General features: G+C 38.7%; 2 protein-coding genes across 8 annotated transcripts; one reads left to right on the top strand and one right to left on the bottom strand.

Annotated features, from left to right (window-relative positions):
- Positions 1-189: 189 nt before the first annotated feature.
- On the bottom strand, positions 190-3595 carry RWDD2B (RWD domain containing 2B). 4 transcript variants are annotated; one of them, XM_042866440.1, is made up of 6 exons: positions 3432-3595; positions 2761-2979; positions 2560-2627; positions 1773-1849; positions 1484-1688; positions 190-970 (listed from the first exon to the last, which is right to left on the bottom strand). In XM_042866440.1, exons 2-6 carry the CDS (start codon positions 2965-2967, stop codon positions 733-735), a joined length of 795 nt encoding a protein of 264 aa, XP_042722374.1. In that variant the 5' UTR covers positions 2968-2979; positions 3432-3595; the 3' UTR covers positions 190-732. The 4 variants fall into 4 exon arrangements, with proteins under 4 accessions (XP_042722374.1, XP_042722370.1, XP_042722372.1 ...); XM_042866436.1 differs by having other exon boundaries at positions 1484-1849; XM_042866438.1 differs by lacking the exon at positions 3432-3595 and adding an exon at positions 3305-3341 and having other exon boundaries at positions 1484-1849.
- On the top strand, positions 3396-23030 carry USP16 (ubiquitin specific peptidase 16). Of its 4 annotated transcripts, none has more exons than XM_042866435.1 (18): positions 3396-3515; positions 6033-6131; positions 7187-7362; positions 8044-8147; positions 10530-10633; positions 12374-12549; positions 13500-13592; positions 14157-14287; positions 14650-14737; positions 15618-15696; positions 16387-16478; positions 17279-17335; positions 18488-18658; positions 19494-20163; positions 20778-20869; positions 22073-22159; positions 22426-22582; positions 22691-23030. In XM_042866435.1, exons 2-18 carry the CDS (start codon positions 6071-6073, stop codon positions 22813-22815), a joined length of 2463 nt encoding a protein of 820 aa, XP_042722369.1. In that variant the 5' UTR covers positions 3396-3515; positions 6033-6070; the 3' UTR covers positions 22816-23030. The 4 variants fall into 4 exon arrangements, with proteins under 4 accessions (XP_042722369.1, XP_042722365.1, XP_042722367.1 ...); XM_042866431.1 differs by having other exon boundaries at positions 12371-12549; XM_042866433.1 differs by lacking the exon at positions 3396-3515 and adding an exon at positions 3670-3756 and having other exon boundaries at positions 12371-12549.
- Positions 23031-23267: the final 237 nt, after the last annotated feature.

The raw sequence follows: 23267 nt of genomic DNA, 5'->3' as shown, positions 1-23267 counted from the left end.
GCCCAGGGCCCCATCCAACCTGGCCTTGAACACCTCCAGCGATGGGGCATCCAACCTCTCTGGGCAGCCTGTGCAGCACCTCACCTCTCTGTAAAAAACTTCCCCCTGACATCTGACCTAAATCTTCCCTCCCTCAACTTAAAACCATTTCCCCTGAAAAATGAAAATTGATCTCACAGCTTCATAAGCTTTCATACAGAAATCAATAGAAAACATTGTTAGAGAAGTCTGAGTATAGCATACATAAACAGTAATAAATCATGTAAACATCCTATTTCTTCTCCACTGCACACACTTTTTTTCCCTCTTCTTCCTATTCACATATTCACTCACTACAATCCCACATTCTGTAATTCTACCCATTAGGCTACCGAACAGTTTTTGTAATTCGGTGTGTATGCAAAGGTCCTTAAAATCAGCAGCTGTAATAACACCTTCACAGAATCATTGGGGATGGAAGGGATGTCTGGAGATCATTGAGTCCAGCTCCCTTAGTAGGGAGCAGTTACCTAGAGCAGGTCGCACAGGAAAGCATCCAGGTTCATTAAGTCATCCATTCATTAAGTCATTTTCATTATTCAGCTGTCATTGAATACTTGTTTTCTTAGAAAACTGGATTCATCACATTAAGAAAGAATTACAAATTTCCTCTCTGATCAACTGTTGCAGAAAATCTAAGGAATCTGTTATGAGGATTAACTTAGAAATGCAGGCATTTGGACCTGTGATGATTTAATGCCCTTCAACCCCAAAGTACATTTGAAAAATGTCAGCACATCCTTTTTCTTCTAAAAATTGATATAGCTGCCCCAAATCCATATGATTTCCTCTAGCACCATGTGCATCAAAACATTTTTCTTCCAAAGCGGAGAACTTTCTTTGTTTCTGAATCTCAGCAAGACATCCACCTTCCAAAGAAATATCTTCTCTGTGCCGAATTAGTATTCTTTTCCATGTGAGTCTTCTTATTCTGAAAGCAAATGGAGAAATGTCAACCTACCTATAAGATACAGACTCTTTTAGAAAATAGGATGAACTAGTAATTATCGCAAAACTCAACAAATTGATTTCCTACGTACATCGGGACATGTACGTCGAGTCATACATCGAGTGATGGGAGCAAAATAAATTGTGAACATAAAGCAATACAACTATATACATATCTAACAAGAATGGTGTACTGCTGTCCATTGCTATACCTCTGTAATACAGAGCAAGATAAAAACAGAAATATATGTGTACTGTGCAGTATTAGTAGCTTTGACTGCTATAACCGCCATTACAGTGGATATTCAGAGTTGCAAGCACATTATGGGAAAAAAAAAAAAAAAGCAACAACAACAAGAACAAAAAAATCACAACCTTTGCAGACCCTTATAGGCTGGAAGGTGGTTGGGTGTCACATCTTCTGCCCATGTACACAACACAAAAAAAACAAATTACTCTTAATATTAACAGCATTTAAGTATGAAGAAAAGCTAACCTTGACCAGAACTCTTCACAGCTACTTTGCAGACCTTCTACACAAACAACACCTGGTTTCCCAGGCATGCAAAATCCTGACAGAGAGAGTTCCTTGGACCATTCTATAATATTTTTCCTTTTTTGCTTGTTGTAAATATGGTGACTATAGATCCACAATCTAGTGAAAACGATGTCCTCTGACCGAACAGCATTAGATGTCGTCACTGAGGAAGGTGAAAGTTCTCTGTCAATGTAAGCAGCTGCCTGGTCTTTAACCCATTCTCTGGCACTCAACATGCAAGGCTCACCACTGCAGTTCTGCATCAAATATGTTTTTAGATCTGAGTTCAGCTGGGCTTGTTGAGAGCGGCTCAATAATGGTGATCTACAGGAAAAAAAAGAAAAGAAAAAAGGAGTTGTGATATGCTTACAGACTACCATATTTTTTTAGACAGTTTACTTAGGCTACCAAACAAATCAGGCCATATGGACTTGTTATTGACACTTAAGTCATGTGAAATATAAATGTCATAAAAAGCTTTCAATTATTGTGCTAACTCTTGAATACAGGTACAGTACTAAAAATCAGAATGAAGGAAAAAGCACATGAGGAAGAGGCAAGGTGACTGAACTAATTTTCTGTAACACACAATGACAGAAAATACAGAAAAAAAAACAACCAAAAACTTGACGTCTGCCAGTAACAGCATTTGGCCAAGAAAGAGTACCAGTGGGTAACTTCTCACTCCTCTCAGGAGCGTTAAACCTTGTCAAAATGGAAAATGTACTCTGCTTGAGCATCAGACCAATGAACACTATGTACGCATAACCCCTTTGTATGGAAGATGGAACTCCTCCTCACTATTCCCATTTTTTGTCTTATCTGCCAAGGAGACTGATGAAATCAAATTCTTGTAGGTATGACTTTCTTCAGCACCACTGTCCACCTGGCCAAATCTGACTAGCGAACAAATTTGAATAATTTGATAGTAAATTACCAAAAAAACACCCAAACTGTAGTTTGCTATTAGATCTTTATTTACACATTACAACAGCTTCTAATTATTTTTACTAGCAATATTTTTAATAACATACCTCACGGTAATTTCTGGTAGAACAGATGGATATTTAAATGGTAAAGCACAGACCATAGAAAATTTTACCTAAAAAAAAAAAATAAGCACATGTTAAGTTTGAGGAAACCTCGGTGTCTCTCAATATAGTCCTAGGAAAAAAAAAAATAATAATAAATCATAAAATAACAATAACATTCTCTCCAAAACATTATTATAATACCATAGAGGCCTTAGAGTCCTCTGGCTTCACGTTCAGTACAAACTGAATTTTAGAAGATGGCATCTCTGCAGACTCATTGTCAACGAAGTGCTTTAGTTCTGCCACTGCCAGCTGGTCGGTCACAGTGAACTCTTCCTCATACGGAAACATGCTAGAGAGTAAATCTAATTCTGATATTTGTATCTCGGCTTCTTCTCGGTTAGTCATTTCTGCAGCTTCCTAAGTGAGGGAAAAGAAAAATATACGTGTATGTTGTATGAATATGTGAAGAAGTCAATCATATACCCCCACGTAAGCCCAATTAGTCTTTAAAACCAACTCCATCAAAACTAATTCATAGATGTTGGGGGAAGCATGAAGTTCATGCGACAGCTCCATTAATTTGTAATGGTACACGATCGAATCACAGAATGCTTTGGGTTAGAAGGGAGCCCAAAGCTCACTCAGCTCCAACGCACTGCCGTGGCCGTGGCCATGCCCGCGCCCGCTCCTTCACCCCCACCCGTTCCAAGCGCCCGGCCGTCGCTCCGCCACCGCGACCCACCTAACGCGCATGCGCCGCCACAGCCGCCGCCGCCGCCGCCACCTCCTCCCTTTCCCCTCCACGGCCCACCCTATGCCCTCACGGCCCACAATGCAGCGCGCCGGAAGTACGCGCGGCAGCGGCTGACCGTTGCTAAGGGTTGAGGTGAAGCTGCCGGCTGCCTGGGGCTGAGCCATGCATCGCCATGCCGTCCGTGCTGCGATCGGAGCAGGTGAGAGTCGGCGGCGCGCCGGGCTTTCCGGCTACCTCAATCCCGACACCTGCTTTGCCGGCTGTCCGCTGTCTCTCCTCCAGCCGCGGCTCTCGTCTTTTCCTATTGGCTGCGCCGTCTGTCAGTAAAGACACGAAGGCGTTTTTGGCCAATTGGAAGCGAGTAGGGCGGAGTCGCGTGCTGGTTCGTGGAGAGGCCGGAGTGGGGCCGTGCGGGCGACACGTGAGCGGCGCGGGACGCGGTGAGTGAGGTGGCGTGGCCGCGACCCCAGCCCCAACCCCAGCCCCAACCCCAGCCCCAACCCCAGCCCCAATCCCAGCCCCAATCGCGAGGTCCTCCGGCCCTGTCCGGCTCCTGCCGCGGGATGGGGGTGTCGGCTCCCTGCTGGCAGCAGGTGACCGGTGGGACCGCTGGGCTTGGCCGGCCTGGGGGCATTACCCTGCGCTTTTAGTGCTTTTCAGAGTGCTCTTTGCAAAAAAATAAACCCGTCGTGAATTGAAACCAAACTCAGAGTTTCCTTGGATTAGGTATTGGGTTCTGTGGCCCACTTCCCAGCGTAGGTTGCTGGCGGAGATCCTGTCAGACGTGTCTGGCTGACTGCAGCGGTTTATGTGAAGAGCTTGGTGTTGACCTATCAGCCTGGCTGGGGCTAAATCAGCTTGGAAAGGGCTGTAATGGCTTAGGACTGACTGTTAAAGACCAAGCATTGTGATTTTCTGTGGAAAAAAAAAAAAAAAAAAAAAGTGCTGTGGAGGGAATTTGGATGAACTCTTCTGAATAAACTGAATGCATATTTATATATGTCATCATGGAATCACATTTGGGCTGGGTGAGAGAAAAATTTGGGCTGAGTGAGAGCTCAAAGCCCAGCTAGCCCCAACCCCCCGCCATGGGCAGGGCTGCCCCCCACCAGCTCAGGCTGCCCAGGGCTCCATCCAGCCTGGCCTTGAGCAGCCCCAGGAACTTCTCTTGAAATCATTTAACCATTCTGCTACTTCTCATTTAACATCTGGGTCATCAGCTCTACAAGCATGCTTCTTAAAAGGTTTTTCATACAAAAAAGTCCTTTGTATGTAGTGTGTCTGAGCTGTCCCAAGCTCAGTTATGCTGATTCGTTTATGCTGGTTTTGTTTTCTGGCTGTGGCAGCAGCAAGCAGGCAGCTGTTTTCTTGGTGTGGTGCTGATTCCAAGCTTAGACCTGGTTTTGAAAGGATGGATGCTATGAGTCAGACTGAGTTCTGTGCTTACGCATTTACCCGCAGCTGACTTGAAGGGTGGAGAGCAGAACCAGGCCAGCTTGCAAAGCGTGCATGAATCTGCAAGGACTCAATTAGGAACTTTTTTCATAGTATCATAGAATCATTTGAGTTGGAAGGGGCCTTTGAAGGCTATCTGGTTCAACTCTCTGTGATAAATGGAACACTAGAACACAGCTAGATCAGGTTGTTCAGAGCCCTGTCTAGCCTGACCTTGGGTGTTTCCAGGGATGATGCATCCACCATCTTTGGGCAGCCTGTTCCACTGCCTCTCCATCATTATTGCAAAAAACAAACAAACAAACAAAAAAAAACACCCACCCTTTTCCTTCTATCCAATCGAATGTATTCCTCTTTTAGCTTGGAACCATTCTCCCTTGCCCTATCACAGCAGACCCTGCTAAGGACTTTGTCCTCTTCTTTCTTACAGCTCCTTTGTAGATACTGAAAGGCCACTCTCAGTTCTCCCCAGAACCTTTTCTTCTCCAGGCTGAAAAGCTCTAGCCCTCACAGCCTGTTCTTGCAGAGGAGGTGTTCCATCCTTTCAGTTTGTATCTTTGCAAATGTCAGTTCTGACATCTGTGAGATAAGTCTCAGAGCCTTGCAGGAACTCCATGCTAAAGGTGAGACAAGCAACAAACTTTTTGAAGGGAACCTCTTGGCATAGGGCTCTGCAGTGGTAGATTGGTTTTTGTAGAAGGGTTTACGGGTATGCCAAATACCAGCCCCTGTATTTTCTTGTAATGTTGGGAAGCAATGATAAATTTCCTCCAACAAAGTAATTTAAAAGATGGAATCGCATTGTTTGTATATTTTTAAATATGTTTGAGTATTCGCACATGTCAGGTCTTATCAACGATGCAAGGGATTTACAGAAAACAGAAGTGAAAGACTGTAATTGCGCAAGTCTTGAAGACTTAGTAGGGAAAAAGTCAGTTTCATTTCCTGGAATTGCTGTTTTACTAGTTACTTAAAATCCAAGTTCTGAAAATCTGTAGGATTTTTGGTACATAACTAATTCACTTTGTTCTCCTTTGCGTTGCTTTTGCTTTAGGGTTTTAACCCGTTTTTAATAATTCGTGCTGGCTTCTTGTTTCTACCACAGTCACAGTTGCTTCTGTTAAATTAGAATTAATTTCTTTTGAGAATGTCAAACTTCAAGTTAATTTTCCTGAAGGAGTATCTCGGCCACAGAAACAGTGTACTGTCTAGCAACTAACAAATAAAACCTAAACCTAATTTCTGATTTTTTCATTGCTAGGTCACTGTTGTGTGTGAAGAAAATCATAGGCTACAAATATGGGAAAGAAACGCACCAAAGGCAAAACTGCACAGCCTGATGAGTCTCTGGATACAGTGGGTAGGTTTCTTCTGAGAAGTCTCTGGTTCTGAAGAGGAAAACAGTAATTCTGTAGCAAAAAGTTAATAAGGATTGAATTATGTAAAGGACAAGGTAACTGTTTTCAATAAAAGTTTCACTAAAGCACGTTAGTTTCAGATATGGAATACAAAGAACATTTTTCTTTCAGCATGAGTTTCTTTATTCTGTGTTGTTTTTCTGAGCTACCTATTGATACTGTCAGATATTTGACCTTCTATTTGCAAATTTAAACATTTGTAACTGCAAATAGTGAGGAATTGTAGGGTGATGATAATAAAATGGCTGAACTTTGTACGTTTCTAGCCCAATTTCTCTGTATATGACTTAAGCATACTGGTAGCTTATCTTCGCTCTCAAGTGACAATGTCAGCACCACCAACAAAACAAACCTTCTAGCAGCAAACACTTTTTCTCAGTGTAAATAGAGTCTGAATAGATGAAGTTCAAACCCGGCCCAGAAGATGTAGCTATATGTGGAATGTAGTATTATAGTGCAAAATGATGATGGTATAAAGTGGGATGGTTCTGCCATTATTTTTTTTTTAACCACGATCTGCTGCATAATTTCACTGAGCAGCTCAGCTGGAAGCATAACCTCCACAATCTCCACTTTTATAGGCCAGCCAGGTGCTGCCCTGGTGACTGGGAACTGTGGCAGTGGGCTGTGGCTGCTCCTTGAGAGGTGTGGGAATCGTAACACCACAGTAGTAGAAGCCCACAGCCTGGCTCATTAGGTAGGTTTGTAACCAAAAGCTTTGACAATGTAGATATGAGTGATATTTGAATTAGTATTTTTTTCGTAGTAATGCAGGAGTTTAGAATTTATCAAAAACGTGCTCAGATTGTGAGTGGAGGTAACAAAGTATGGGCTTCTGAATGGGTTTTCTGGTATGTCTACCAAGTTGTCATTCAGTGTTCCTTGGAGTTTGGAGAGATCATCACAGTTTCTGGATTGTATTGTGCGTCTTTGAAACCCATAGACATTCCACCTTTGTTATGATACCTACAAGATTCTTGTGCTTTATGTTTTGTAGAGCCTGTATGCAAGCATATTCGTAAAGGACTGGAACAAAGTCATCTGAAAAAGGCACTGCTGAATGTGGAATGGCATGTTTGTCAGGACTGCAAGGCAGACAACAAGACACAAGAGAATGAGGAAGAGACTGATGAAAGCCCTCCAATATGGTTATGTCTAAAATGTGGCCATAGGGTATCTCTTGTTTTCTTGTTAATTTCTATTAACATCTTTCAGTGCCTCATAATAGAGTGGAACAACAGAGCTTTAATTAAACTGTTACACCTTTTCATTATCATTTTAAATGTGCTACATGAGTGATTTGATATACGTTAGTCTTATGGGAAAGGTCTGCTCCGAATTGCACATGAAGTACTTCAAAGCTTGGCACAAAGGCATTTAGCAGACTTAAGGCTAAAACACAGTCTTGAGGGTTTGCTTTCTATGAAAGTCCAAATTATTTTTCTAAGAAAGTATAAATTTATGTTAATGCTCTAAATTTTTTATTTTCATCATAATATCTTGTGCTAACATTAGTTTGTTGAAGTTAGAACTCTGCATGCCAAACAATTGGTTGCTTTTGGTTTTGTTTGCTTGTTTGTTCTTTTCCTGTTGGGTTCTTCAAGCCGTTCAAACTAGAATTTGTAAATTAGATTTTCAGTCCCCGAAAGACTCTGTGTTTATTCTGCATTCAGGAAGGTACTTTTCTGTCTGCAGAACAAATGTCTTGAAATAAAGAGCCATCTATTCATCCTAATTGGTTGAACATAATTGAATGGTTTTCGTTTAAATACTTTCTTTATACTCTGACTCTTTTTGTGTTTCATTGATAGTCAAAACTGGATTTTGTGACACTTCTGGTTATCAACATTATAGGGCTGTGGCAGAAATTCTCAAGAGCAGCATGCTTTAAAGCATTACACAACGCCAAGATCAGATTCCCATTGTTTGGTTCTCAGTTTGGACAACTGGAGTGTGTGGTGAGTTTGTCAGGAAACAGTTAAGATGTAGCTAGAGGGAAACAGAGGCTGGGATATCTTGTGTTTTCTTTGTGATTTCTGGGAGTTCTTTAGGAATATGTGAAGTGTTTCCACACACAGTAGTGTTTGTTAAGATCTGCTGAGTAAATATTACTCTCTTGTAAAACTCCTAAATAGAATGTTTTTATAATTGAGCTTAGAAGTGACCAATCAGTAAATGCTGTTGATTTCTTATTTTACTGCTTTTGCTTGGTCAAAATACTGACACGCAGAAACATGTTATATAGCTTTAAATCTTAACTTTGATGCTTGGTAGAAGCTCCTTTCTGGTGCAAACTTAATGAAAGCCTTACTTACTGAGAAAATAAAAGTAATTATGACCTCTTAATACAAGATGCATTGTTCAAGAGGCACAGCTGCAGGATTAAATGATGCTATTGAGTCAGTTAATACGAATTCTGTCTTCCTGGTAGTATTCTCTTCTCTTTAAAGGAGCAGTACATTAGTGTGTAATGGAGAACGATAGCATCCTCAACTGTGCTGTATAGAAGTATGGTATCTGGCATAGTTTTGATTTGGCTTAAAGTCACCTTCTTCTAAACTTACTGTTCATCATTATGTTGATTTTTATATTAGACTGTCTCTTTATGTGATCATATTTAGCACATACATGTGATGATTAATATTTTGTCATGGTTCTATATACTATTCTTGATTGGATGCAAACACTTTTAGTAATACGTGTATATTACTTACGAACTAATGAATTTATTTGTGATTTTAATTAAGTAGTTGTGATTTTAGTTAATTGAGGTATTTTGTTGGAAAATATCCATAGTTTTTAAATGAAAGTACTATTGAATGAGAGAAAGTTGTCTAAACAAAATATTTGCTTTCTTCTCTTGTACGAACTTGTATAAGAAGTTAACCAGAGAACTGGATATTGGGCTTGAAGTATTGTCATGAATCAGAACAATCCAGAACTGTATTTCACTGTGACTTTAGTACATAAAACCAAAAAGTCAAAAGCAATTTTAATCAGCATCTGTTAATGCTATGAATTTATCAATTAATGTACAGAGTGCGTATGCATACACGATTGAAATTGGACTCGAATAATACCTGTAAGCAGTTTTGAATATGGAGAGAAAGAGGAGAGCTCTGGCGATTCGTTATCTTCTACTCTTTGGGGTTTACAAGAAATGTTATTGTACGCATTTGCAGTAGGACCTAACAGTTGGATCTAATGATGGTTTTTCACACATTAGTCAAACTGGCATCACTGAAGAAACTTAATTTTAATCTCCTGATTTCTTCAAGACTTCCTATAAAAGTAGTTGTTGAAAGGTTATTGTGTTAAAAGTTGCCCATGGAAGTAGCTGTCATCTGTTATTCTAGGAGTGAGAATGCCAATTTTTACAATTAAACAAACTGACAATAAATACATACTCAAGGATTCCGCAGGTAGAGCCAGGGTTTGTTGTTGTTGTTTTTGTTTATCTTTTAATGAAACATTGTAAGAAAAAAAAATAGAAAAATCACAGCTAGTACTGAAGATGCTAGAGATTCAGGGAAGCAATTTACTGCAGGCTTCTGCTGCTTTTCAGATCAGAAAGTTATAGATAATCCTGAGATCTGCTAAATGCATTTGTGCCTAATAACTGTAATTGCCATGTTTCTAAGTGCAGAAGTGTTTGTATTCTCTTCAATAGCTTTTAAGACCTCTTCAAATAGTTGATTGAACGGGACTACAATATTGATACATACAACTCTCCATATGCTTTATGTGTTCCAGCAAAAATTAACCCTTACTCAAGCCTTTATCACTGTAATTTCTATCAAGACTTTGTTGAAATCAGATCAGTGGTGTAACTATGTGCTTGTGGTTAGTTACTTCTTTGCTTGTGAAGAGACAAATAGATTTATTTCAGTAATAAAAGAGGGGAAAAAAAGCATGCAGAACTAATGGAGCACAAAAATAATCGGGTATTTTTTTCAGTGCTATGAGATTGGGAGGCCATTTCCTATAACGCCTATTATCTGACTTCCTTTATTTGGCCAAAATTTGCCTAATGCTTCCTTTGCATGCAGTCTAGGTTTGTAAAGCACTTCCCTTACAGGTCTCGAGGTCTCGTTGTTGTTTGTAGGTCACTGTACTTACTTTTTAATCAGAAATACATTGAGCACTCTTCTGTCAGACTTCAGAATCTTCAAAAACAAAAAACCAAACCCCCATAACTTGTAATTTTATGTGCTTGTGTAATTAATTGTATGAAATGAGTAAGTAGTTTAGGAATTGTAATGGGACAAAAAAATAGGAATAATTTTTGTTATCTTTTTTTTTTTTTGGGGGGGGGGGGGGGTGGGGGTGGCCCACCACAGGTGCTACATATGTGATAATGAAGTTCCATACAGCACTTCAACGCGTTTGGGCCAGACTGTGGATTATATTAAAAAACAAGTTTGTGTCAGCTCATCACGTTTAGGTAAGTAACTGTAGTATCCATAGAGTAGATCAGAAAGACTCTTAAATACAGCAGATAATTTTGTAAATTAAGAATGTTCATTAATTCTTTGCTTACTAAAGAGTATCTTATGATAATTTAAACAGCTAATTTTTTCATTGATTTTTCTTTGTTAGTTCTGAAAACAAAACATTCTAGCCCATAGACATAATTGGACCAGATTTTTCTTAATCTCTCGTGAACTTTTATAGACTGAAAAATGAAAGAGGAGCAGGAAATTAAGCATGTTATTAGGATGTACTGTGGTTGAATAATCGACTTTCAGTACTAAGAAGGGTCCTGTTAATTCATCAGTATTGCCCAGTCTTTCTTAAGATTTGAGGGGAAAAAAAATGAATTGTTATTGCTGAAAGGTAATTTGATTTCTATTTTTTATGTATTTATGTAGACATTTGCAAGTATCAGCTGGAATGGCTAGGTCTTCAGCTGTTGCAGCTTGTACACTCCTTCCATTAGGATATAAGAAGATTTGTTTTCTGAGGGCGTACATGTTGCTGCAAAGCGTTGAGAACTCTGCAGTCTACCTTCAAAATGTGGATGTTTAAAAGCAAAAAGCCCAACCTGCTCCTCCAGTTTGCTATGCTATGGATGTTGTATTATGCAAAACTGTTTCTCTGCAAGGCATTTCCACTTGGGGGAGTTTTCATAGCAAAATAAATGCTCTAACTCCTACCAAGATTTCCAACATTGTCCTACGCTTGAGTCACCTCATAGCCCCTTTTGGAAACAGATCACACCCAAACCAGCAACGCCAAGTAGTTGTCTCTGAATATTTTGTGCAGGAATCAGCTGAGCTTTTCCCAAAGGGGATCAGAATCTTTGGGTGTGTTTGCTCCGTCTTTGCCAGATAAGTAGTTTCATTGCATGTAGTATCTGGACTTAGATTGCTTGCTGGAATATTTGTTCTCAGATTTGAAGTAGACTGCTGATTTCATACCTGCCTCTGGTTGCCTGTTTCAGAAATTCCAGCAGTTATTCTTTCCTCGTTCATCAGTAAATATGATATTGTCCATTTCTTTGCTTTCTCAGAGCTGTTTTACGTTGTCTAAAAGTTACCTTGACTCCCAGCCCTATTTGTCAGAAACCTTATCAAGGGTAGACTGCCAAACTGGTAGAACCAGTGCAGGTGTTATTCTGGAAACTACCTGGTGTTCCTTTACAGTGTTGTTAAACAAGTCATTGGAATTTTGAGCTATACACCAAGGTAGTTTTGGGGAAAGTATCTTTAATGTCTCTTGAAGAATATGTTCTTCTCTGTTTCATCTATTTATATTAATAAGGAAAACATGAGGATTCTTTCACAGTGGGAATCCTTTTGAGTTTAATTTCAGATAATAATGCCATATCAAGAGGGCCAGATGCCGTCTTGTTGGATGCTGTAGAAACCCCTAACGTAGAGGATGTTGCAATGGGAATGACATTTCAGATAACACATGCTGAGTTGCAGACATTGTTGGCATGAATGGCTTATGGACTGAGTGTCATGTTTAAGTGCTAAGCTGATATGAAATGGTGTTTCAAAAGTTTCTTGTTTGTTTTAGACTGTCTAAGTGATAGGAGTTAAGAACCTTGCATCTGTAGGATTATGGAATTAATTATCATATGTTTATGTTTCAAACATCATAGTTTGCTCATGCATATCACTACTTTATCCTTGCCCCTTCGTTGTTATTGGGTTAATAGATTTCTTTGTTTCAGCAGAAAAGCAACAAGAGAACAAAGATGTTGGAATTGAAAAAGTAGAAAAAGACAGCAGAAATGAGCAAGAAAAAGAAGTCTTGCTGAGAGAGAGTTCTCATTCCAGTACCAACTCTGAAGTGACTGTGAAAGGACTTAGTAACTTGGGGAATACATGTTTCTTTAACGCAGTGATGCAGGTACAGTAGTTACTGCTGTTCTTAGAAAGTAAAGAATAAAAAAATCAAGCAAAGAAATGGCACCAGTAAAATATGATTTTTATCTGCCAAGAATGACGGGTTCATTTTAAAAATAGTGCATTGGCCTAGAGCAATATGAAGGAATGGCACTACAGGTTCAGACTTGCACTAAGTGGAGATCTAAGCAATTGCCTTGCCTTTGAGGGACAGCATCTTTTACTGATAGAGATTAAGCATGCCAACATCCAAATTTAGTAATAATGTAAAAATACGTTGTAAAGTAGCCTGGTATGTTACCCTTCCTGACCTCTTAGAATATGACATTAATACCCAAAGACCATGGATGTTTACTGAAACAAAATACTCGCTGTAAGCAGCAGGAAATCAAATAGAGGAAAATATTAACTGGATCAGCATATTCCATTGCCATTTTTCTTAGCTAAGAAATGCATGGATAAAGTAAGCTTCCTCTTCTGAATGTTTTAAAACTTGCCTATTACCTTGCACTCTTTGGCTGCTGGCTTTTCTTGAGCAAAATTCAGACTGCACTTGTAGATTTTAATGAACAGCTTGATTTTATGTTGTAATACATCTAAAAGCAAGGGAATTAATATGTGCACTTGATTAACCTTTTGATTTAAAACAGACTCTAGTAAGTAGACCATCAAAAGGTCAGTCTGTAGAATACGTCTAGGGCTTCTATGACCAATGAGAATATAGAGAGAAGATATTTGCAAGTCCCTTTAGTTCTGTGGGATTTACTTTGAGCAGTTAAACATTTATAGAATTTCCAAATTTGTGTCCAAGGTCATATTTAACTCTCTAGTTATGGTTGGCAAATATAACTTACTGTTAATCTTGTTGCTAACACGTGGCAAGTGGAACTTCCCTTCCTATTGTTCCCTGGCTACCAGTTCCCTGGTTATTTTTCTTTCCTTTGTCTTCTGCAGAATTTATCACAGACCCCAGTCCTGAGGGAGCTGCTTAAAGAAGCTAAAATGCCTGACACAACAGTTAAGATTGAGTCACCTGAGTTATCCATGGTATATATGTTTCAACCTTCATTGTGTTTGTTTGTTTTCCTCAGGTCTGATTAAAAAAAAGCAAGCAATACTCTCTTCTCTAGATTTGAAAACTGCTTAACTATCAACAAGATTAAAATGTAAAATCAGTGTGAACTTCACCACTGAATTTAACAGAGCTGCTGCCGAAGTGCTTTTCATTTTCAATGAAATGGAACTGCGTAACATTTGCATTCGTCTGACTGCAACATAGGGAACTAGAAAATGTCTCCAGCACAACCCCAGTGGGGATTTGGCTGGGAAAAAAAAGGGGTTCAAGCACTAAATAAAAACAAGAAATAAGGACTTGGAACTGACCAAAAAAGAAATAGCTAATGACTTTCAAGTCAGTGTTTTGATATTATGTGATGAGAAGCCATTTGTTGCTTGTTCTTGTCAGTCTAACACAATGCCATCTTGAAATTGCATGTATTCTGTCTTGTAAGATTATTTTCAAGAAGTTGAGAGATCAGACAGGGAAAATCCTAATCCCGAAGGATCAGTCACCAAACTAAGGACCAATTCTGTTGTTGTTGTTTAAAACAGGAACCTCAATTGGTAAAACTAGATCAGCCAGGTCCTTTGACTTTAGCCATGCATCAATTCCTGACAGAAATGCAAGAGACAAAGAGAGGGGTAGTCACTCCTAAGGAACTTTTTGCTCAGGTTTGTAAAAAGTGAGTATCTATATAATTGCACGGCATAATGAGTATGGGGGGAGCTGGGGGGAGTGTTCTTTAAACAAAAGGTGAGTTTTCTTCCTCTTTTTCTTGAGCTTACATCACCGCATTTAAAGTTACCATAGTACTTAAAGTTTTGAAAGGGTAAAAAGCGAAATATAAGTGAAGAGAAATAAAATGAAAGGGATTCAGTGATGCAGTGATATGTTCAGATTTTTAGAAACTAACGTATGCGGATGTTTGGTGCTCTTACATGCATGGATGCTTGAGATTGTGCACTTTTGTGTCTGGAGCATGTTGTTTTTACTCTTTTATCTCTAAGATCAGCTATACTTCACAGTTATTGTTTCCTTTAACAGAGCAATACGATTTAAAGGTTATCAGCAGCAAGATAGTCAGGAATTGCTTCGGTACTTACTTGATGGAATGAGAGCAGAAGAAATACAAGTGAGTGTTAGTTTCATAGTTGCATATAACTTTCTTCAGATCAAGACTTTCATCTCTGCTGAAGGAAGAAAATGCATTCTTTCTCAGAGAGGTCAACCCTATGTAAAGTGGTTTGTGCTGCCCATCAGCACTTATTTGCAGAGGATTCACAACAGAGCTGTAGAACATAGCAGGCTCTAAGTAGAATCGTTGTGAAGAGACCATCATGAGTCTTGCTATTTTGATTTTAGAAAAGAATATTCAAAGAAATAAATTTGTTCCTATCGTGTATCTCTTCAAGATTGCACACATTGTTTAAGTTGCAAATTTAATGATATTTTCTGTGTTGTTTTTTTTTTTAAAGCATTGTACTTGTTATTCTCTGTGCTGTTCTGTTAAAGTCAAGTAGAAATGTTCAGTTATGTTTGCTCTAAGAGTCTAGAGTAGATTCAACACTTTTCATATAAATGTCTGTTGTTCTTCAGAAAGGTGATTGACTTGTTCAAAACTACTGTAAAAATAGTGATTTGTACTATGTGCAGTCATCCTAAAGAATGCCTTTTTGTGTTCCTTTCTGAAAAATCTGGGGGAACGTTTGTGGAAGTTTCATGCTGTATTTGTCCAGTTCTAATTTTATAAAGTATTTAATCCTTGGACTAATTTTCTTATATACTAACTGTGATGTTACGATTGCAAGTTTGTTTCTTGATTGGTCGGCTATTTTTTTTTTTAACACCAAAATGCAGGTGGTCTCTTTTATCTTTATAGGCAGTTGTGTTGTTTGTATGGATTCTTTTAACAGTGAAGAGAATTTTTTTTTCTCACTTTGAGGCATTTTATAAAGCTAACTGGATTCAGTTAGGAAATTGTGCAAAATGTGTGCTTGTTTTGAACATTTCAGCGAATAAGTGTTGGAATACTGAAGGCTCTGACTGATTCAGACAAACAAAATGAAGAAGAACTGAGAAGGAAAATTAAAGGTAAAAATGTGTTACTGATGCTATGATAAAGTTATATAAATTTTTCTTTTTCATTCTGACACCAACAGTTGTCACTAAAAGATACATGTTGAGTGCCAAATCTTGAATATGTGTCTGTCTAGAACATAAGACTTGGAATGATAAAACATTAAACGATGTCTTACTGACCTTTGTGGTGTTTTTCTGTAGTGGAACAAGACAGTATGTGCTACAGTGGAAATATAGCTTGAGGAAATTGGTTTTGTTTATAGAGTGTTATAGAGTGTTTATAGAGTGTTATAGAGTGTAAGACCTTTGTAGAGGTCTTACTGTGATGAAAGCTGATATTTAGCTTTAGCTTCAGACAATTGTCTGAGGTAAATCCAGAGAGAAAATAGGAACTCCTGGGGTGTGGTAGTTCTGAGGCAATTAAAAAATGCATTTGACTTTAGAAAGCTGTGACGTTTTCAGTTCAGTCAAGGTGTCTTTTGCAGATGTATTTTTACACCTGCTCCTTTAAGATATGAAAGGATCTTACTGTAAGAGTCTTACTGCGCTTCCTGAGTAGACTGGAACAGACTAACACATGCGTTGTACTTCTTGCATAATGTTGGTGGGATTTTTTGGGATTTCGTATGCCATAATTAAATGGGCTGCCAGTATATTATATGCAGTATTATTAACTGTGATGTATACTTTGTCAATTCTCAGAATATGAGAAGAAGAAGGGAATAAAAAGTTTCGTAGATCGGATCTTTGGTGGAGAGCTAACCAGTGCGATTATGTGTGAGGAATGCAGAACAGTGAGTAAAGGCCCTGCTTTGAATGCCTTGGAGTATGATTTTATGTCCTTTTGAGAAGAACCCCAAAGTAGCTTTGTAGAAATAAATGGAATTAGAGAGATTTTCTTCAGTTAATACACATCTGTGAGCTGATGAGTTGCGTGGTTGACTGGAGATCTGTCTTCCTTATTCCTACAAAGCTAATCTTCCATTTCTTTTCAAGAGTTCCAAAAAAAGAGGGTGGCAGCGGCAAGCTGCCCCTACCAAAATAATTTATTATCAGATTCCAGATAAATGCCTTCCAGTGATGCAAACTGTAGTGAATGAATTGCTCTGTTCTGTTACCAGCAGCAGTATGCTTCGAAGGTCTCTTTACTTTTTCATTAGACAATTAATGGGCTTTCCTAATCCCTTTCCCATGTGGGAATTACCATGGGGGTCCTAGGAAAATGGTTAAGGAAGAAGGCACTGTGGGGATGAGACACCCCAAAAATGGGATCGTTTTTGTGATGAGTGAGTGGGTTAGATGATTATCCTGGCAGATCTCAGAATGAATCTCATAGGCCTTAGGCTGTATTCTCATGCTCTAGAAAACCAAGACTTGAGAAAGTATTTCTTACTTCTTTAGCAATAGAATTGGTAGAATTTGATTGTGGATAGCTCTTTGTAAATACAGATTGACTGTGTTTTACATTTGTATGCATAAGTGGGGAAAAAAAACCCAACATTGAGTGCAACAAGGATACATACAGATAAGCTTATTGACAGCACACCAGCCACATCCAAAAACTTAAATTCAACTCTTAAATGTTCATTTACAGGTATCCTTGGTCCATGAATCTTTCCTTGATTTGTCGCTTCCTGTACTAGATGATCAGGTAAGGACCTGTATGTGCTTGAGACCTGGCTTAATTTTGTCTGCTTATATGAAAGCACATATTATATAATCATTTGGGAATTAAATTATGCATCTTTCTAAATGCCTCTTTGCATATTAAAATACTGATCTTGCCTCAGAAAGGCAGAGAATAAGATTTTCTTGTGCACTTAACTCATGTAAGTCCCATGAAAGTAAGTTATGGCTCTTAAGTTGCCTTTGTAAAATCAGTGATAGTATGTTGGTGATCTTGCTGCATTGTCAGTTCATTCCTTTGGTGTAGACATTGGCTTAGGGAATAATCTGGTAAATTCAAATGCTTTCTCACTACTGTGGAAAACTGAGTTACAAAAAACAATGCTTACCAGTTTGCCTTCACTGTTATTGATGAACTAAGTGGCATGACAGTGATGGTTGCCTACTGATCTACTTGAGCAATTTATTTTCTGACTTTTCATCCATTTTTCTACACTCAGTGCAATAATACTTCTTATAATCTAAATGCATATTGAATAAAATTGAGAAACACACTAGAATAGTGTCTGAATACTTATTTGATTTGCCTGCTCTCAAAAATTGACACTCGGAATACTTGATTTGCTTTGTGCTTCAAATTAAGAATCAGCATGTGTAGTATTTCAGATCTGCCATGTAGCACTGCCCAACTAATGAATATATATTGAAATGAAATCCCCTCAACCAAAGGAATCGTGCAAATGAACAGATTTCATTTTAGCAGAAGCAAATAAACAGTAATACTGCAAACTGTGTGGCATGCAGTTCAACTGCAAACGTCTCTACTTGTGTGAAATGCTACTCTTTAGTGAATTTGATGAGATTTACATCTGTTAGAGGCAAAGGTTGTTCCTTTATGGGTCCAGAATATGGGTCTTATATACCGATTTTCTCCATACTGTTTCATTTTGAAGTCATTATTTCTCGTGGGCTTCACGTGGAGTGAGATCCATCTCTTCTAAGCATTAGGGTGGCTGGCGTCAATGAGTTGGCTGTATATTAATCACTAAAATGTTATATCTGGGGCTCAGAACTCAACATTCCTGTAGTTTTCTCTGGAATGCTGTTTTGTTACTCAGGACAGTAACATATCTGCTTCTGTGACTGTTCTGTGGCTTTTCTCTTTTTTTACCACCAGAAAACAAAAAATACAAATGAGAGGAACGTAAAAAAAAATAAAGGAAAGGAATCTGAAGAGGAAGAAGAAGGTAAAAACAATGATTATTATATTAAGCAGAGAGATGAGCCCCCTGGTACAAGTAAGCACCTTCAGAAGAAAGCAAAGAAACAGGCCAAAAAACAAGCCAAGGTTGGTTTTGATAAGTATTTCATTTTTACTAAGAAGCACTTGAAACTTGGGGTAAAACAAGTTTGTTTTTTTTGCTTCCTCAGTTTACGTGGAAGAAGAGGGGAGAATTTAGAATTTCAATTTAGAATCAATCAAATGCACAACAAAAAAGACCAATTGCATGTAGGGCATTGCTGTGAAGAAATGATACATTCTGTTAAGAGCTGCTGTACAAGGAATAAGTTGATATCCAGGGGAATGTGAAATTAATGCTGCTTCAGATGGGCAACGTGCTTGTGTCAGGTTCTCTACTCATTGGTTGTAAGATAGTCACAAAACTTTAGAATACAGGCTTAAGAAAGTGTCTTTAAAATACAGCAATTCCCTTTGTACCTCCTTGATCCTATGCGACAGGGTGCAGTGGGGGTTGTTACATCTGAGCAAGGATAAATTCAGTTAGTTAAACTGACATCAGATCACTTAATAGTAGGTATTTTTCTCCCTTTTGACCCAGATATGAGGTGCAACAAGGAATTTCCTGAAGAAATGGTCAGAAATGTTAAGTATCATTTAAACATACTCTGCTGGAGGGTTAGGTTGGATATCAGGGAACACTTCTTTGCAGAACGGGTTGTAAAGCACTGGAATAGGCTCCCCAGGGAGGTGGTTGAGCACCATCCCTGGATGTGTTTAAAAACCATTTGGATGTGGTGCTCAGGGATATAATTTAGTGGAGGGCTGTTGGGTTAGGATGGTTAGGTCATGGTTGATGATCTTTAAAAGTCTTTTCCATCCTGATCAAATAAATGATTCTATGCTTTTTCTATGCTTATATATTATGTATACCAATTTGCAGTGCCAGCGCCGCCAGCAAAAACTCCAGGGAAAGGTGCTTCAATTGACAGAGATCTGTGCTACTGAAGAGTCAGAAAAAGATGTAGCATGTGACCAGGAAGGAGAGGTAGAAATTAACTCTGAAATTCCTGATGTGAAGCAGGAAGAGGAATCATCAAATGATTGCAAAGATGACTACTTAACTCAAAATGACTTAAATATACAGGGAAATAGTACAGATGTTCAAAGCATGCATGAAAGCACAGGAAAGCCAGAGCAAGAATGTGTAGAAAAGGAGTCTATAGGGGATCCCCCCACGGAAGACTTAGATTCTCCTGTAGAGTTTGTCAATGGCCTTGACGACTTATCTTTGAAAGATGAAGATGAAGAAAATGAAGATGAAGAAGGGCTTGCTGCTGACTTCTCAAAACTACACTTGGGTGCCAGTGCTGAATCGGATATAAACGTCATAGATGACCTTCAAACTGTTCCAGCCAAGACATGTGAAATATTGACCGAAGATGCAGAAATGGCATTTCGTACTCTTGCTAACAGGGAAGACCTGAACCCAGAAGAAGGCTCAATCCATCACTGTTTGTATCAATTTACCCGTAATGAAAAACTTAGTGAGAACAATAGACTGCTGTGTGATGTATGTACACAAAGACGTTATGGACCAAAGAACGCGAAAAGTATGATTGATTATATATACTTTTTAATCTTTTAAATGAACAAATGTCCCGACTGCTGCTTGGGTTGAAGGGGGGTGTTCTTAAAAGAGTGTGATTTCTTGTGTAGCTTCAAACCTGACTTGGATCTGTAGAATAGTATTTGATGTGTAGGTTGTGAGAACCTTGTTTGTGTAGACGATTTACAAGTTATTAATCAAGTAAAGTAGCGTGCTCACAAGCTTGGGTACAGAATCCTGGAGGACAGGAAGAGATGGTTAAAGAGGAGTGGGTTTAATTCAGGAGGTTCATTTCAATCTAGAACTTTGTAATGTGGATGAATGAAGTGGTTGTTATTTCTTCTCTCAAATGTGGAATTTCTGTAACAGTCATGGGGAGATGATGTTGGTGTTTGCTCAAAAGACCAGTGAAAGCAGCATGCAGCTTCAGATTGTGAGAGTTGTAGAGAACATGCAGGAACTCATCCTGCATGTGCTAGCTCTGATCAGACATAGTATGAGCAGTTAGTAATTCTGTGATCTGAGAGCTGCACGATGGGAACTGTTTCACAGTGCATTGTGTTAAAGCAGAATGCTTGGATTTACATGTTAATCACTGATGCTTTTTCTTTCTTGCAGATGAAAAGCATGTTTATACTAATGCCAAAAAGCAAATGCTGATTTCTCTTGCTCCTCCAATTTTAACTCTTCACTTAAAGAGATTCCAGCAGGTAATGAACAGCATTTATTTCAAGTGAGGCCCTGGGCAGCCTGGTCTAGTATTAGATTAGATTGGTGGCCCTGCCTACTGTACAGGACTTGGAGCTTCATGATACTTGAGGTCCCTTCCAACCCAAGCCGTTATGATTTTGTGCTGTTGTGCTAGCTTAATTTCCATGGTAGCATATTTCCATTTATCTCTAAACTTGTTTTGTGTTTTTCTTTCTGTTGTTGTTGTTCTTCCTTCCAGCGTTTGGGAGGCAGATACACGCAAGGTTGTGGTTGTTTTTTGTTTCGTTGGCTTGTTTTGCTTCTCAAGGGGTGGTGAGGTGGGTGTGTTTTGTCAGGGGGGAAAAAAAAGCAAAACATTCTAGTAGGGGTCTAAGGAACTTCTTGTTGTGAGCTTATTTGCTTAATAACTTTTTTCCTTCACTATTGTTAGTGCAAACTGTATTCAGCAGCATTGTTAACGCTGCTTCCTGCTACTGCAGCAGCTGATGAACTCTTCTGTTCCTGTACAGATATAACAGGATGCCTCACTGAAAGAATTTAATGAATAGGCTTAGAAAAGCTTTACACGTAGGGCTTTAAATTTGAAAGGAAAAAAAAAAAAAAGAGGGAATAGATGAGGATAGTAGACAGTATTGTCTCTTTTCAATTTAAAACCATATAAATTTTGGTCAAAATACTTCAAGACAGAAAAATAAAATAAGGGAGGTGACTTACTGTAGATGAAAAGCAATTCCACAGAGAAAATGCAAATGTATAGGATATTATTAAGGCTGATTATACAACTAAGGAAATAACATTTATCATTTTTTCCCTTGCTTTTCCAGTTTGATGCTGGAAGATTATTTGAATAAGGTGGGAGTAGAATTCCCATCAGTTTTGACAATCTAAAATTAGGTCTTCAGGTATACTGCAGTATCTAGAAGAAAGAGAGGTCTTCATAGTTAGAGAAGTGTACACTGATTTGATTCGTTCTCTCCTGCCACCATTAAGTTACCATAAGAGTGAGCTGAAGAGCCATCTTAACTTGTGCAGCCTGTAGGGGCAAGGAGGTAATGCCAGAACACTCTGGGCACAGGAGAAAAATAGAGACAATTTTCCTTCCTTATGATCTTGTCTAAATTTGTAACATTTAGCAATTAAGCATAGTTTTAATATGCTACACTTAAAATATGGATTTTCCTTCTACTTTTTGTCTGTTTAAGGCTGGATTTAACCTACGGAAGGTTAACAGGCATATCAAGTTTCCAGAAGTGATAGACTTGGCTCCTTTCTGTACAGTTAAATGTAAAGTAAGTAGTGAAATAATATTTGCATTCTCCCACGTTTTAATGTGCTTTCACAGTTCTGCTGCTTAGCAAAATCTGTGTTGAATGCTTATCAGGTTATGTTTCGTGATAAGTGCAAGTGGCACTTCAAAGCTATCTTAATTTGAGTGTACTACCACAGATGACCACCTTCCTTTTCATTGGCAAACAAATCAAAGCGAAGAGATTATATTCTAGCCTAGTTCAAAAGCCAGTGCCACACTGACATACTTTAATTTCCACTTTTTTAGAACGTGGCTGAAGGGAATACCAAAGTATTATACTCTCTCTATGGAGTTGTTGAACACAGTGGAACAATGAGGTCTGGGCACTACACTGCTTATGCTAAAATGAGAAATATGAACAACCATCTTTCTGATCTTGTCCTTCAAGGACAACCTCCTCAAGGTAAATAATTAACTGTATTTTACAAATCACATTTTACTGCCGAACAGTAACAAGACTGAGTGCTCTAATCCCTGCTCTACTTCTGCTCTGAAATTCTTACTTTTGTAGCTTTGGAAACTGAACCAATAGAAGGACAGTGGTTCCACATCAGTGATACCCATGTACAAGCTGTGTCTACATCAAAAGTGCTGAGCTCACAAGCCTATCTTCTGTTCTACGAGCGACTGCTGTAACTCCTCCATGATGTCTTCTTGGGCTGTAACCACCTTCAGCACCCTAAAAGAAGGCAGGAACAAGCAAATCCTATTAACATGGTAGAGCTACTGTATGCAATTGCAAGAGTATACTTAGTGCTTCTTAGACACACTGACACATGGTTAACTTATACTTTTTCCAGTGTTTTCACTACTTATAAATAAAGAACTTCTTTTCTTTTTCTTCAAAATTAGAACCTGACGTTTCTATTGAGTATTCTTACATTGGTACAAACGAGCAGCTGCTGCTCTTTCATTTCACCAGAGACCAGCTATAACATTGACTACAGTTACCTGTTACTTCAGTATGTATTCCAGAACTTTCTAGGTGTGTTAGAGCCAGCAGATTCTGTACTGGCTGTCTTTGTGTTGCTGGTTTATTTCCAGTAGAGCCCTCAATTTGCAAAGTCTCTAGGAGGTCCTTGGTACAA

This window comes from Lagopus leucura, unplaced genomic scaffold (assembly GCF_019238085.1).
Source record: "Lagopus leucura isolate 7727_CA_CO unplaced genomic scaffold, USGS_WTPT01 Super-Scaffold_100001, whole genome shotgun sequence".
Classification (NCBI taxonomy): domain Eukaryota; kingdom Metazoa; phylum Chordata; class Aves; order Galliformes; family Phasianidae; genus Lagopus; species Lagopus leucura.
This window is presented reverse-complemented; position numbering and strand designations above follow the sequence as displayed.

Coding starts and splice junctions, on each gene's coding strand:
- RWDD2B (XM_042866436.1), bottom strand. CDS start 2,967: ATGACTAACCGAGAAGAAGCCGAGATACAAATATCAGAATTAGATTTA. Junction 2,628..2,760: donor AGGACTCTAAGGCCTCTATG/GTATTATAATAA, acceptor TTTTTTTTTTAG/GTAAAATTTTCTATGGTCTG. Junction 1,850..2,559: donor CTACCAGAAATTACCGTGAG/GTATGTTATTAA, acceptor TTTTTCCTGTAG/ATCACCATTATTGAGCCGCT.
- USP16 (XM_042866431.1), top strand. CDS start 6,071: ATGGGAAAGAAACGCACCAAAGGCAAAACTGCACAGCCTGATGAGTCT. Junction 6,132..7,186: donor TGAGTCTCTGGATACAGTGG/GTAGGTTTCTTC, acceptor TATGTTTTGTAG/AGCCTGTATGCAAGCATATT. Junction 14,288..14,649: donor TTTGCTCAGGTTTGTAAAAA/GTGAGTATCTAT, acceptor TTCCTTTAACAG/AGCAATACGATTTAAAGGTT.